General features: G+C 39.0%; 1 protein-coding gene across 1 annotated transcript; it reads left to right on the top strand.

Annotated features, from left to right (window-relative positions):
• Window positions 1-3,176: 3,176 nt before the first annotated feature.
• ESM1 (endothelial cell specific molecule 1) lies at window positions 3,177-12,223 on the top strand. The gene is made up of 3 exons (XM_065905413.1): window positions 3,177-3,869; window positions 6,739-6,891; window positions 10,696-12,223. The coding sequence occupies exons 1-3, from the start codon at window positions 3,569-3,571 to the stop codon at window positions 10,794-10,796; spliced, it is 555 nt and encodes a 184-aa protein (XP_065761485.1). The 5' UTR covers window positions 3,177-3,568; the 3' UTR covers window positions 10,797-12,223.
• Window positions 12,224-12,789: the final 566 nt, after the last annotated feature.

Raw genomic sequence — 12,789 nt, 5'->3', positions numbered from 1 at the left:
TATGTGGTTCCTCCTAACCTCACTGACAACTGACTTACACAGTAAGGTTAGAGATTTGCTGGTTGCACCTCAAAGCAAGCCTGCCAGGTGCACCTCCTAGCCTCAACATCACCAGCTTTGCCTTCATCTTATTCCCCGGCCCCGCCCCCACAGATTAAAGATGGCTTCTTGTTAACTCATGCTCTGATTTCCTAAATCTTCATGGTCATAGCTAGCTTTCCTCATAAGATTGGTTGATCTGAGTTCAGAGCTGGGAGAGACAAAAATACAGTGAGACACAAATCCCTTAGGGACTGTGCTGAGACCAACAATTTTCGTGGGGTCTTGGAAGGAGTTGAAGGAGCCCCCAGAATGAGCTGTTAGGTAGCGCTTGTGTTGGTTTCACCATCTGTGAGCTCTGTTGTGCATATTTTCTTTACTCCTCTGTGAATTGTGTTACAGTTTGCTATTATTTGTGAATTTGGTATCCTCAATTGATATATTCTCTCTGTGTTGTTATCATTTACTAAAGGTTTTACTAGTTTTGAGAAATGCAGGTGTTTGGCTGTGAGCTCCTCTTCTTCCCCTCAACTCTTGGGATTTGGACATTCAAAGGCCTTTATTGTTTCTTCTTTAAATTCCTATAAAAATCAGAAGATTCTTACTTTTTTTTTTTAAACTCAGTGCCAATTCTGTGATGGCTGTAGTTTTAAATTGAAGAGTAGCCATCATTTATTGAATGCATATTACTTGACTGACACTTTCCATCACTTATCAATCTTTACAGTGACCCTATAAGAAAGTATTATTAGCCCATTGTGTGCCATGAAGAAATAGAGGCTTAGAGACATTAAACTAAATATACTTAGGGAGTAAGTGGCAGAGTAGAGATTTGGATCCGGCTCTGACAGAATCCAACATTTATAGCTAGACCAAACTAGTGTGCAGACTGGGTCCAGTCCAAAGAAATGAAGGCACAGATGATGTTTTCTAATTTGAATGAAATACTGGCTAACATTTAAAAATTAGGGGATTACATTCAAAAGTCTGGATTCTATCTTCTCTTTAAAGAAATCAGAAGATTGGGCACAATGTGCTCATATTCCTACATGGCAGCTGTCAGGAACCCTAGGGAGTGGCTGCTCCCCTTAGAGGAGGCATGTGCTTGCAGGTGGACAAATCCTCTCCCTCGTATTACAGGTCACCTGGTGCTGCTTACCACCTCACCCACTAGGGTCACCTGTTTGGAATCTACGTGTCTTTGACTTTACAATCTGTATTCTAGTCTCTGGAGATGGCCTGCCTTAGGGTTGGAGTCCTGTTTTTATGATTTGCTAACTGTGTCACCTTGGACAAGTTACTTAACTCCGTGAATCCTCAGCTTTCACATCTCTAAGATGGTGATAAGAATAGCACTTAGCTCTTCAGGTTTCTCTGAAAGTTAAGTGTGGTAACTTCCATAAAGAGCTTAGCATGATGTCTGATACATCATAAGCTTTCTATCAATAGAATAGGTGTTATTAATAACCACTATCCTGATTAACCACTCTTCTCAGAAAATAGAGTTCAGCAAAGTTTGAACAAGAACCCTCCTCAGGGTCAGCCTAAATTGTGAACAAGGCCATCAGACCATTGGCCATGGAAGCATGATCATGTTGCAATTGGCAATGTGAGTTTGACATTAGACTGACATGGTTCAAGTTCAACCTCTGACATTACAGGGATCTTGGACAAATTATTTAGTGTCTTTCTGACTCAGATTCCTCACTCATAAAATGGGCATGAGAATGGTACCTAATTCATAAGGTTGTGGTGAGGATCAAGTGAATTAATACATGTAAAATGCTTCAGAACAGTGTTTGGCACATACCATGCACTCAATGGATGTTACCCACTATTGAAAACAATTAATCAGTGTGCCATTTGCCAAATCTATGTTTCCTTCTGTGAGATTAAGGTAAAATATTTGAAACTGGATTATCATGAAAAATTTGGGAAATTTGGAAGCTGAGTCACTTGCCTTCATTTCCCATGTTCTCAGTTCCCTGCACCTTCTGTCCTCTACATCCTCCTAAAGCTGCAGTTTTGAAGGCTGATCATCAAGTCGCATCCAATGAACTCAGCCTTATCTTCTACAAGGGACAAAAGCTTAAGCGATCAGCTAGCTTCATACTGTCAATTCTCAAAAGGGAGGCAGAGGCTGAGAGGAGCCCTGTGGCTTGCCTATCACTACATTGTGACAAATCAAGAGCTGTCAACCTTACTGGTATATTTACTAGATGACAGTGGGATTTTGTCTATTTTGATATGTGGATGCAGCTTAGAATCCAACACATAGCTGGTGCAAGAACTCTCCTCTCTCCTCTTTCACTTTGTTTTTCCTGTCCCACAAACCTTGCTTAATGAGGCCTTGATCCAGTTAATGTACTAAGAGGACTGTTTTGTCTTCCCTGGAGGGATCTAAGCACTGTGACCCTCCATAGCATGTAGACCTTTTTCCCTGATGGGTTATGTTTTCCCTTCTCTGTGACTTGCCTCCCTGGACCACATTCCAATTTGCCGGCTGGCTCATTTGTTTCCTTGGGCTGGCTGCCTTGTTTGGTGGGTTTTAGTGGGAATTCTGATCAATGCCAGGAGGTGAGGGGAAGGGCTTCCAGTGGGCTCAATCATTGGACAAGCAGACTTGGTGATGGATGAGCCTTCTCCCCAGTGAGTCTTGACTCAGGAGAAGTCCAGCTGGTAAGTTTTTCCAGAATTGAGTAAACCAGAAACAGTGCCAGCAGCATCTTACCTCTTGTGGTTTTTGTATTGATCTTAAAGGAAATTCTCTGCGGCAGTTCCACATCTCACTAGAAAATACCAGCTACATCCATGATACGCTTAGATATATGTCATATGAGCTGTTTTAGAAAAAACATTTGAAGAGGAGTGGGAGGAAGGAAGAGAGGGTCTTTTTTTAAAAAAAATCCCTTTCAAAATATTTTCTTTCTCCTCAGTATTGAAAAGGCACACTATAATCCTTTCTTCTTCCAAATGATCTCATAGCTATTTATTGAAGGGAAATACCAAATGTTTATTTATTTATTTTAAAAGGAGCTTCTTCGGTTCTGATGATTCACGTCGATATAATTTTCCTCCTGACTGCAGAGGCTCTGAGACAAAGCAACACCTCAACTGATGTGCCGGTGTCAGAACAATTCCTGTCCTGGAGGAGCGTGTGCAGCCTTCTTTATCCCCCCTTCACAGACGTCCTTGAGCCCTTGAGACGGATGTGAGCGAGTTTTTCAGTCCTCATGCAAAACAACCATCTAAACATAACAGATGACATCAGCTCAGGCTTTTCAATTCCTGGATGGCAGCAGCGTGTTAATCCAGCCTTCATCCTGGATTTCATAAACTAAAACAAGAGAGCCTGGCAGGAGGACAGCGCTGCTGCTGGGTTGAGGAAATTGATGACGGGGAAGCATGCGGGCAACCCAGGGTATAAAACTCATAAACGTGTAGGCAGACGCTCAGCTACCACTTTGGACGGCGGCTTCCCGCCAGCAGAGACCCCGCCGCGGGAAGCGGAGCCCGAGCCGCGGGAAACATGAAGGGCCTCCTGCTGCTGGCCACGCTGCTGGTACCCGCGCACCTGGCGGCCGTCTGGAGCCTCAAGTACGCGGTGGATTGCCCCGAGCGCTGTGACAGTAGCCAGTGCAAAAGCAGCCCGCGCTGTAAGAGGACAGTGTTAGACGACTGTGGCTGCTGCCGGGTGTGCGCCGCGGGGCTGGGAGAAACCTGCTACCGCACAGTCTCGGGCATGGATGGCGTGAAGTGTGGCCCCGGGCTGAGGTGTCAGTTTTACAATGAGGAGGATGATTTTGGTGACGAGTTTGGTATCTGCAAAGGTAAAGAGCGACCCCTTGCTTCTTGCCCCTTGCCTACGGCACCCTGCAGGCTTTTAGCCAGCGTGGGAAGAGAGAAGCCTTTCCTTCTAATGCAAAGAGGGAAAATGCAGGTGGGTTTAGGGACTAGGTTCCTCCCACAGGTGCTGTTACAGGGAGAGAGAGAGAAAGATAACTTTACAGATTGCGGCTGAACCCTGCATGCAAAAAAGCTCAGAAAGAAATACAGGGTTTCACTCGTGATGTTTAAGAGATTTTTTTTTTTTTTTTTTTAAGTTGCAATGGAAAATTGTGTTGCTTCCTTTTCTGGAAGACTTTAGAAATTTGACAGATGATCTGTTATGGCTGGAGTAGGTGGTCTCTCTTCTATAGGCAGTGATTACAGAGGTCTGCCCTGGATAACCTCTTGGAGTGGTGGCTAGCCCTGGGATTAGGAATTCTTTGATCTTAAGAGAGTCCACAGGGTTGAGGGCACCTCTCACGATCAAGTATTTCTGATGCACACTAATGCACTTTGTGAAATAAGATGACTTAAGTCATCTTGCAAAAGGAGTCACGTTCTTGGAAGAGGATACCCTGAAGTATCAAACAAACCTAGAAAAATAACAGAGTAAAACAAGCAAAAATAGCGCCTAAAGAAAAAAATTGAAACTCTGTAAAGAAAAACGTTATTAGGTTGAAATTATAGCTAAACAGTGTAGTTCGACATTTGTAGAATTTATTTCAAACTTAGTGACTGTAGCTTAAAATGTTTAGAAATGAAAAAATGAAGATTTAAAATACTCTGTGTATGGATAACTCATGATCTCCTTAAGGATTATTATTAAGGTTCAGTTACATATGTGATAGCTTCATTCATCAGTTTTGTAGTACAAAGAAGATTTTAAAATTAAAGGGACTAAGTTTCCAAATAATTCTTAATGTGTTTAATACAATTGTAAGCTTTTATGAATAATAATCATCCAGTATTGAGCTAATCTCATGAATTCTTTTAGAAAAATGTAAGTCGGTTAACTTTTAAACCACAAAACATACTAAAGATTAGGAAATAGATGGTTGAACTTTAAGGAGAATTTTAGTTTTTTGTTTAGTTTATTTTTGTTTATAACCAATGAAAAGTAGAATACTGAGGAAACATTTTCTTTGGTGGACATTCACAGACATTTCTTTCAGCTGAGTGGGATCTGTGATTTCTGTAAATTACAGGGCTTATCAGCCAAGAAAAGAGTACTTCACATAAGGAAATTAGGGAGGAAGTGGTTAACACAATCATACTTACTATATAACAAGTATATGCCGTGTATTGCTTTTTCTCTTGGCATACAAACTGACTCGGTATATGTGATTGTAAATGTCCAATTACATATGAGTAAAGAAACAGGCTGTAAGGCATCTGGAGTCTTTCACACTCCAATATTCACTGAATGATCGAGGTAGCTGTTAATAAGATATATTTTAAAAAGCTGTTTAGGATGGCTCTTAGACATCCTTCAGATTGCAAATGGGTCTGGTTACGAACATTTTCTTTCTGCTGGAAATAATGAAGCTGTGTGACCCTCGACAGCTACATAGAGACGTTGTATTTTGCTATAGGCGAAATTTTGTCCTTCAGCTTTTTTTTTTTTACAGAACACCTCTGTGAAAACTGTACACTATAGCTGCATATCTGGATGTTTTCTAAATATTCAGATATTTTGCACTGCCTTGCCCAGATAGCAATATTTATTGAACACCTACTATCTGCTCTTCTAAGGACTTCTTTTTTCCTAGCGAGAGACTAGTGTTTAAAACCAGGTGCTTCTCTAATCTGAAGGATGCGGAGTACAGCAGTCTTAAAATCTCTTTAAAAATGTATTTCATTAATAGCTATCTTGATTATTCTGTGGACAACACTAGATTGCTGAAGACTTAGATGCCTCACAATTTGTTTCTTCACCCATGTGTGATTGTACGTTTACAAGGACATCCTTACGCCAGGAGAATAAATATTCTGCATCTATTCTGCTTGGCTGTTCAGGGCTGGCTATTCTATTGAGATGCTGTTCACATCATAAAAAAACATGCATTTTTAATAATGAATTTGTTCTCTTTTTCTCAATATAGTATGTTTTAGTCTAAGTATGGGAACATCGAAGCTCTAAAAGCTTCCAGATTTGGGTAGGTATATAAATATATTCTCAGCTTTCTTCTCATTTAGCATATTGTATTTTAACTCTGCAGAGGACTTTACTAGTGAATCTTCTTAACATCTGGAGGAGTTGAGTATGTTTGTACTGTTGTTTTGATAGATAAGGAAGTTGATAAGAGTTGGAACAGATTGAGGATTGGTCACTTGATGAAGAGCTGAGATGACAGCCCTCTTAGCCCCTGGTTAGTTTAAGCCCTTTTCTAGACATTTAGAATAGTAAATTGCCTGTGACTACAGGGAATTCAAAGACAGCATCATATCTTTTAAACTCTGTGAGGGGCTGATACACATGTCTTTTCATTGCCCACTTCACCGAGCTGGCACAGAGGTAGCCCAGTGAGATCCTGCCTTTTGGTTTCTAAGCAGACAGTAGACAGAATTAAAACCAGTTCAGAGATACTGGTTATGTGTATCTGTCTTCAGCTAAACTTCACAGCAAGGCACTACAACTAAGGCACCCATTATCTGATCTTAGTGTGTGGTTTCACATTTGTGACTTTAAGTGTGGGATTCACATTTCATATTTTCAAAGCTTGGATTTTTTTTTTTTAATAATTGGGCTTTATCTGATAGTCGAGATTCATGAGGTTTGTTCAATTACTGAGGCTGTGCACACAGGGACTGTGAAGTTAGAAGCTTCTGTACGTCAAGAGCGCCCTCTCTCAACCTTCCCTTTGTCCTCAGACTGCCCCTTCGGCACCTTCGGGATGGAATGCAAACAGACTTGCAGCTGTCAGTCTGGCATATGCGACAGGGTGACTGGCAAATGTCTGAAGTTTCCCTTCTTCCAGTATTCAACAGCCAAGGCTACCAACCAGAGATTTGTATCACACACAGGTAAGAACTGATTCCCAGGTAAACATTGAAAGCATAGTCTCATTTTCAGCTTGAGTAAGAAAAATTATGAATGAGTAGAACAAGATGTTGGTTTAAATGATTTTGTTTCTTTTATTCTATTTATGGGAAAGGTAGGTGGTTGTTGAAATTTGTTGCAATGTTACAAAGAGACTTCATTAATAATTTTTAGATTATACAATTTTTCACAAAGTTTACCCAGTGTACACGGGGGATAAATATGATTGATTACCCAAAAAGGTAATAAAAATAACCAAGATATACAAAGCTCTTAAAATTCTTTGGTGATCTGTTTTATATATGTACTAGACAAAGCTACTTCCCTCCCAACTTAACAGTGAAAGAGTATTCTGAGGAATTTATTGGATAAGGCTTAAGAGCCAACATAGAAAATATTAAACATTTCTTTTTAAAAACCAAGTGGAAGGATTTAAGTGGAATAATTCCAAGCATGTCTTTTTGTGGATTTTGGAGAGAATAAGAGATAGTATCTATGATTAAAATTTGGGAATCATCTCTAAACTTTGAATGAAAATGTAATAATGCTCACATGCTGATTGTTAATGCTTATGTATTTCTTACACAAGTTGTTAGAATGTAAGAAATACAGCTTGTAAGATGATGTTAAGTGTATAGTTGGTTATCTTGTTGAATAAATGGTTAAATTGGAAGTAGCTCATTTAAAACAACAGGTAGCCATAGCAATTACCAGTATCCACAAATTATATACTTCTCCCCCTTGGATATAGTTGACAATCCAGACTTACTTCAGTTCTTGTTTCTGGTTCTTCACACTTCAAATTAATTAAAATTTGAAATATTTGACAAATGTGTTTATTCCTCAACTTTACCTCCTTCTTATACATGGGTTCAGTTAAGAACCTCAAAATAAATGGGAAATATTGTATTTTTAAGTGAATTATTAAGTGTGGCTTTGGCCTTAAACATTAAAGTGAAATCTTCTTAAAAACAAAACCTTATGCATGAATATCTTTGTGAATACTTGATCTGGAAATTAAGATCAGTATTAACATTTTAAATACTTATGACTTGTCCCTATAGTCTTTGACAAACAATATAGAATAAAATTGAATTTTAAGTCCTGAACAATTTTTTATTGAGGTGAAATTCACCTAACGTAAAATTAACCATTTTTAAGTGAAAGATTCAGGGCATTTAGTACATTCACAGCATTAGGAAGTCATAGCTTCTATCTAGTTCTTGGACAATTTTCTCAGCTCGAAATAAAACCAGTGCCCATCAAGTAGTGACCCCCACTCTTCAGCCCCTAGCAACCTCCAATCTACTTTCTGAAATTTTTTGAATGGTTCAGTTGTCAGGTTCCCAGGTGGCTTCCCAGGTGAAGGACCTGCCTGCCAATGCAGGAGACTTAAGAGACAGGGGTTCAGTCCCTGCATAGGGAAGATCCCCTGGAGGAGGAAATGGCAGCCCACTCCCGTAGTCTTGCTGGCAAATCTCATGGACAGAGGAGCCTGGTGGGCTATGGTCCAAGGGTTGCAAAGAGTCAGACATGACTGAAGCGACATAGCACGCACACACAGGTTTGAAACTTATTGTTTCAGCACTGCTAGTTGCCTCAAATACTTGAAACTTCTTTTGTCTTATTTTGCTTTCTTAAAACCACAGGTTACAAAGAACACTGAAGGAACAACTTTATTAATAGAATCCCTCTTCTCTCGTTAACATTGCTCCTGACCTTTCTCACCAAGAGAGAATTGAATCTGGTGAATCGTTGTCAATCTTTGGGGTGTATGTCTGGGGTGCGTGCTCTGGAACTCCTCTGGAATGTCCTCGGTGATGGAACTCTTTTCTTCCCTCCAGGCTTTCTGCTGCACACACAGGAGCACATCTGCTTCTCTGGACCAGTGTGCTGTCTCTTTCCTTCGGGTCTATCACTTTCTCTCATTCACTCTCAGATTCTGCAAAATTCCTAACCAATGTATAGTTGCCTTGGAAAAAGATACTCTGGACCCTTGAACAGCATGGATTTGAACTGTTTGGGTCCACTTATACACACATTTTACCCCCGATAGATATAATACCTATATTTTCACTTTACAGATCTTTAAATTAACTAAGTGTGGGGGAAGGGATTTGTTTTCAATTAGAGATCACAGTCCACGGAGTCAAAAGAACTAGGGTTGGAGTCCTGATTTTATCCAAACTCTTTCAGCTTTCTGCCCTTGGGTGAGTCATTTACTAGTTACTTTGTTTGGGGTGCAGACCTAGTGGTAGGCAGATTTTCCACTGCTCAGGGGTCAGCACCTCTAATACCAGCATTGTTCAAGGGTCAACTGTATTTTGCTGGATGAAAATTACATTAAAGGTTACATAAAAAATATTTCTGTACTCAATTAGATATCAAGATTCTTATTAGAAATTTATGGAAAATGCATTTTCTGACCAAAGATGTTTCCTTTGATAAAGGAGCAACTAAAGATGACTATTAGGGTCCTCCTCTTAAATCTTCCTGGTGGCTCAGCTGGGAAAGAATCCCCCCTGCAATGTGGGAGACGTGGGTTCAATCCCTGGGCTGGGAAGATCCCCTGGAGAAGGGAGCAGCTACCCACTCCAGTATTCTGGCCTGGAGAATTCCAGGGGCTGTACAGTCCATGGGGTCTCAAAGAGTTGGACACGACTGAATGACTTTCATTTTCGTAAACCGTAGATTGAGGATGGAGTGCAGAATATCCTAAAAAGCTCGTGGTAAGGATGCGCAAGGGCCCTTCTATTCAGTTGTGCATCTCCACATGGGACTTAATGGGCTTTAAGTGCTACTGTTTTCAGGACGGGGCTTGGTCGGGGCCTCAGTCCTTGCCATGAGTTTCACATCATCTCTGCCCAAGTCTGTTTGGGCCCAGTCTTTGTAAATGGCGCCAAGGTTCCTCAGCACCGGGACTTCGGAGGAGCCTTTTATACCTTGATTGAATGCAGTGGTCTTTTCTAACTTTCTACCTGTTGGTCACAGCAACCTTGGCAAGTGGGCTTCCTGGTTTCTCGTCTTCATTTGTTGTCATTGCTGTTTTTGTTGTTTAGTAATTAGTTCTCCGACTTTCCAAGACTGGATATTCACAAGCATTTTTTTTTTTTTTTTTTTTTTGCAGGGAATAATTGTTGAGTTTCATGAATTTACATGCATTTATCTACTGGACCATCTTAACCTCCTAATAGCGTTCAATTCCAGAATGTACACTGCAGAAGCAAACATACTTCGCTAGTCTTAGAAGCAGAAAATTTCATTAAAAAATTCTAAATATTAGAAACTTGTTAGGTAGAGCAAGGACTATTTGTATAAACGTTTATAAAAGGCCCTTTGGTGTGTTTTCTGCCTTCTAGAGCCACATTAGTAAGCTAATTCCTCTTCCATATCAGATAGTAAAGAATCTCACTTAGAGATCTGTACTTGCACCATTCATTCATTTGGTAAGTTTTAAGTGCCTACCATGTTCCAAGCACTGTTGCAACAGTGAACAAAACAAACTCCCTGCCGTCACAGAACTGATATTCTAGTGGTACAGTGAGATAATACCAGGGGAAAAAAGAGACAAATAAATGTAGAGAATAATGTCAGTTAACGATGGGTGAACGAAGATGTTTAATTCAAGGAAATGCTAATTGGTAGAGGGCCGGTGAACATGGAATAGTCTTTTCAAGTCTGTTGTAGATTTCATTGTAAATGTGTAATAATACAAAAATAAGGCAAAATTGTACTTAATCTTGGAGTTATAGATGTTTGGACATGATTTATATTCCTTCTAATTTCAGAGCATGACGTGGCATCTGGAGATGGCAATGCCGTGAGAGAAGAACTTGTGAAGGAAAAGGAAACCCGATCTCCTGTAACGAAGTGGTTAAATCCACGCTGATCCTGGGTGGGGTTTCTGAGAGAAGACCCTGTTTTAACAATCATCCAGCACACAGCCAACATTTTAGGAATTCTCTGTATTATAGCATATGGACATATGATTTTTGGAGACCAAGTGCGATTTAGGGTGGGTCCAGGGAAAAAAAGTAGGCTACTAACAATTCACAAAATGCATATGACTGAACTCTTTTGGATATTTGTTAAATATTTGAATGCATATAGATTTGTTAAATATGTGTTTTTAGTTGTAGTGAAGAACTAAAAATGCGATTTGGATAACCTTAACTTGGAGGGAAATCAGCCAAAGAGAAGGCTAGCCAAAGCTGAAGACCACAGCCAGTATATGGCTCTTTGACTCGATGTACATTATTGTCCAGATATGGGCTGGAGAGAATTAAGAGCAAGCGAAGGTGGGGGTGGTGACTGGGAGAGAATGATATTTAGGTCTTCCTTTGATAGCTTCAGTAAAATTTACTTGTGCTTTTTTTTTTTCCCCACTTTGGAAAAAGTCAAAACAAAACAATCCCTGAAGGAAGTGGAACGTTTGAAGCTTGTGGGAGTTTGAACAGTAGCCTTGAACTGAGGCAGGTTTCAAAGGATGGCTAATGTAGTTCCCAGTTTATCACATCTGAAGGATGGTTCTGGGGTACAGGGCAAACACATATTTGCAGAAATGGTTTTAAAGAATACCACCTCAGATTGAGAGTAAGGAAGTATTTTGCCCATTTAGGAGAAATGTGAAGGTAAATATTTATATATTTTTGTAAACACTTGTTAGTACAAGTCATCCTCCATACCCATATTTATCACTCTCTTGAGAAAATAAGCGTAATGTCATCATTTAAAATGGTTAGAATAAAAGTATAATTCTCTAAGCTTTTCAAACATCCAAGGCATGGTAAATTTATTATCAATAATTATAGTAATATTAACAGTAAGTATAAGAGAAACCTAGAAAAATTTAGTCACCATGGATTAAATGTCAAAACACATGAGGAAATTTATTTAAAAGTAAGTGCAATGATTTAGGTGAGCTTTAAATTTAAAGTAGAAAATGCTTTTTATTAAGTTTGGATAAGAGTCAATTTTAGCAGGAAATGTCAACTTTAAAATATAGTTCATTGTAATGTATTTTTTCTTTAAACTTGGTTGATAAGTGGAATTATGAGTACCCTTGGAAGGATCTTAGCACAAACAGGACTGGTGTACTAGATTTTGTTAGGAAATATTTGCAGATGTATTTTATTTGGAGTGAAGAATTATTTAAGATTATTTCACTATTTGCCAGTACTTTATTCTTGAAGTTTGCCTACAGAGTTGTGAATGTGTGTGTGGGAGGGTCTTTTAATGTAAGCTGAATAAGCTGTTTGGATTTCTTTTAAAAAGACAAGTTTATGATTGATCAATAAAAAAAAACCACGACAGTCATTCCTGAGTCCATTCATGACTTCACTGATCATTAAAATATTTAAATGATTCATTCAATGAATAATAACTCATTAATGCACATTAAAGGACAGGCTTCTCATGTAAATTTTCTCCTACAGATAAGCATCTTCTGTCAAAAATTTTCCTTTGCCTTTTTACAGCTTCCTAAAAAAGTTGGTCCTTGTATATTAACACATTTCACAGAGGCAAAACAAAAAACAAACAAGAAAAGACTTCTATTGGTGTTTGACAGTGGTTACAAACATTTCAGTTAGGCAAGGACAAACATGTCAGTGCCTGTAAGAGTAGAGTAACATACAGCTTTGAAGCTTGAGAATATAAAAATCAAGAATAGTATTCAACCCAACATTGTATAATTCAGCTACACTTCAATAAAATTAAAAAAGAATAGTATAAGTTCACTCAGTCTTATATGAAAATTACAGAAATCTTTTAAGTGAATTGATACAGTGCTGAAAAAATTATGTTTGCATTAGGAAAAATATTGAGTTTGCATAAATTAATTCTTTTTTTTTAAAGAGGGGAGAAACTGGATGTGAATGAGA

Source organism: Muntiacus reevesi, chromosome 14, assembly GCF_963930625.1.
Source record: "Muntiacus reevesi chromosome 14, mMunRee1.1, whole genome shotgun sequence".
Taxonomy (NCBI): Eukaryota; Metazoa; Chordata; class Mammalia; order Artiodactyla; family Cervidae; genus Muntiacus; species Muntiacus reevesi.
This window is presented reverse-complemented; position numbering and strand designations above follow the sequence as displayed.

Coding starts and splice junctions, on each gene's coding strand:
- ESM1 (XM_065905413.1), top strand. CDS start 3,569: ATGAAGGGCCTCCTGCTGCTGGCCACGCTGCTGGTACCCGCGCACCTG. Junction 3,870..6,738: donor CGAGTTTGGTATCTGCAAAG/GTAAAGAGCGAC, acceptor CTTTGTCCTCAG/ACTGCCCCTTCGGCACCTTC. Junction 6,892..10,695: donor GAGATTTGTATCACACACAG/GTAAGAACTGAT, acceptor TTCTAATTTCAG/AGCATGACGTGGCATCTGGA.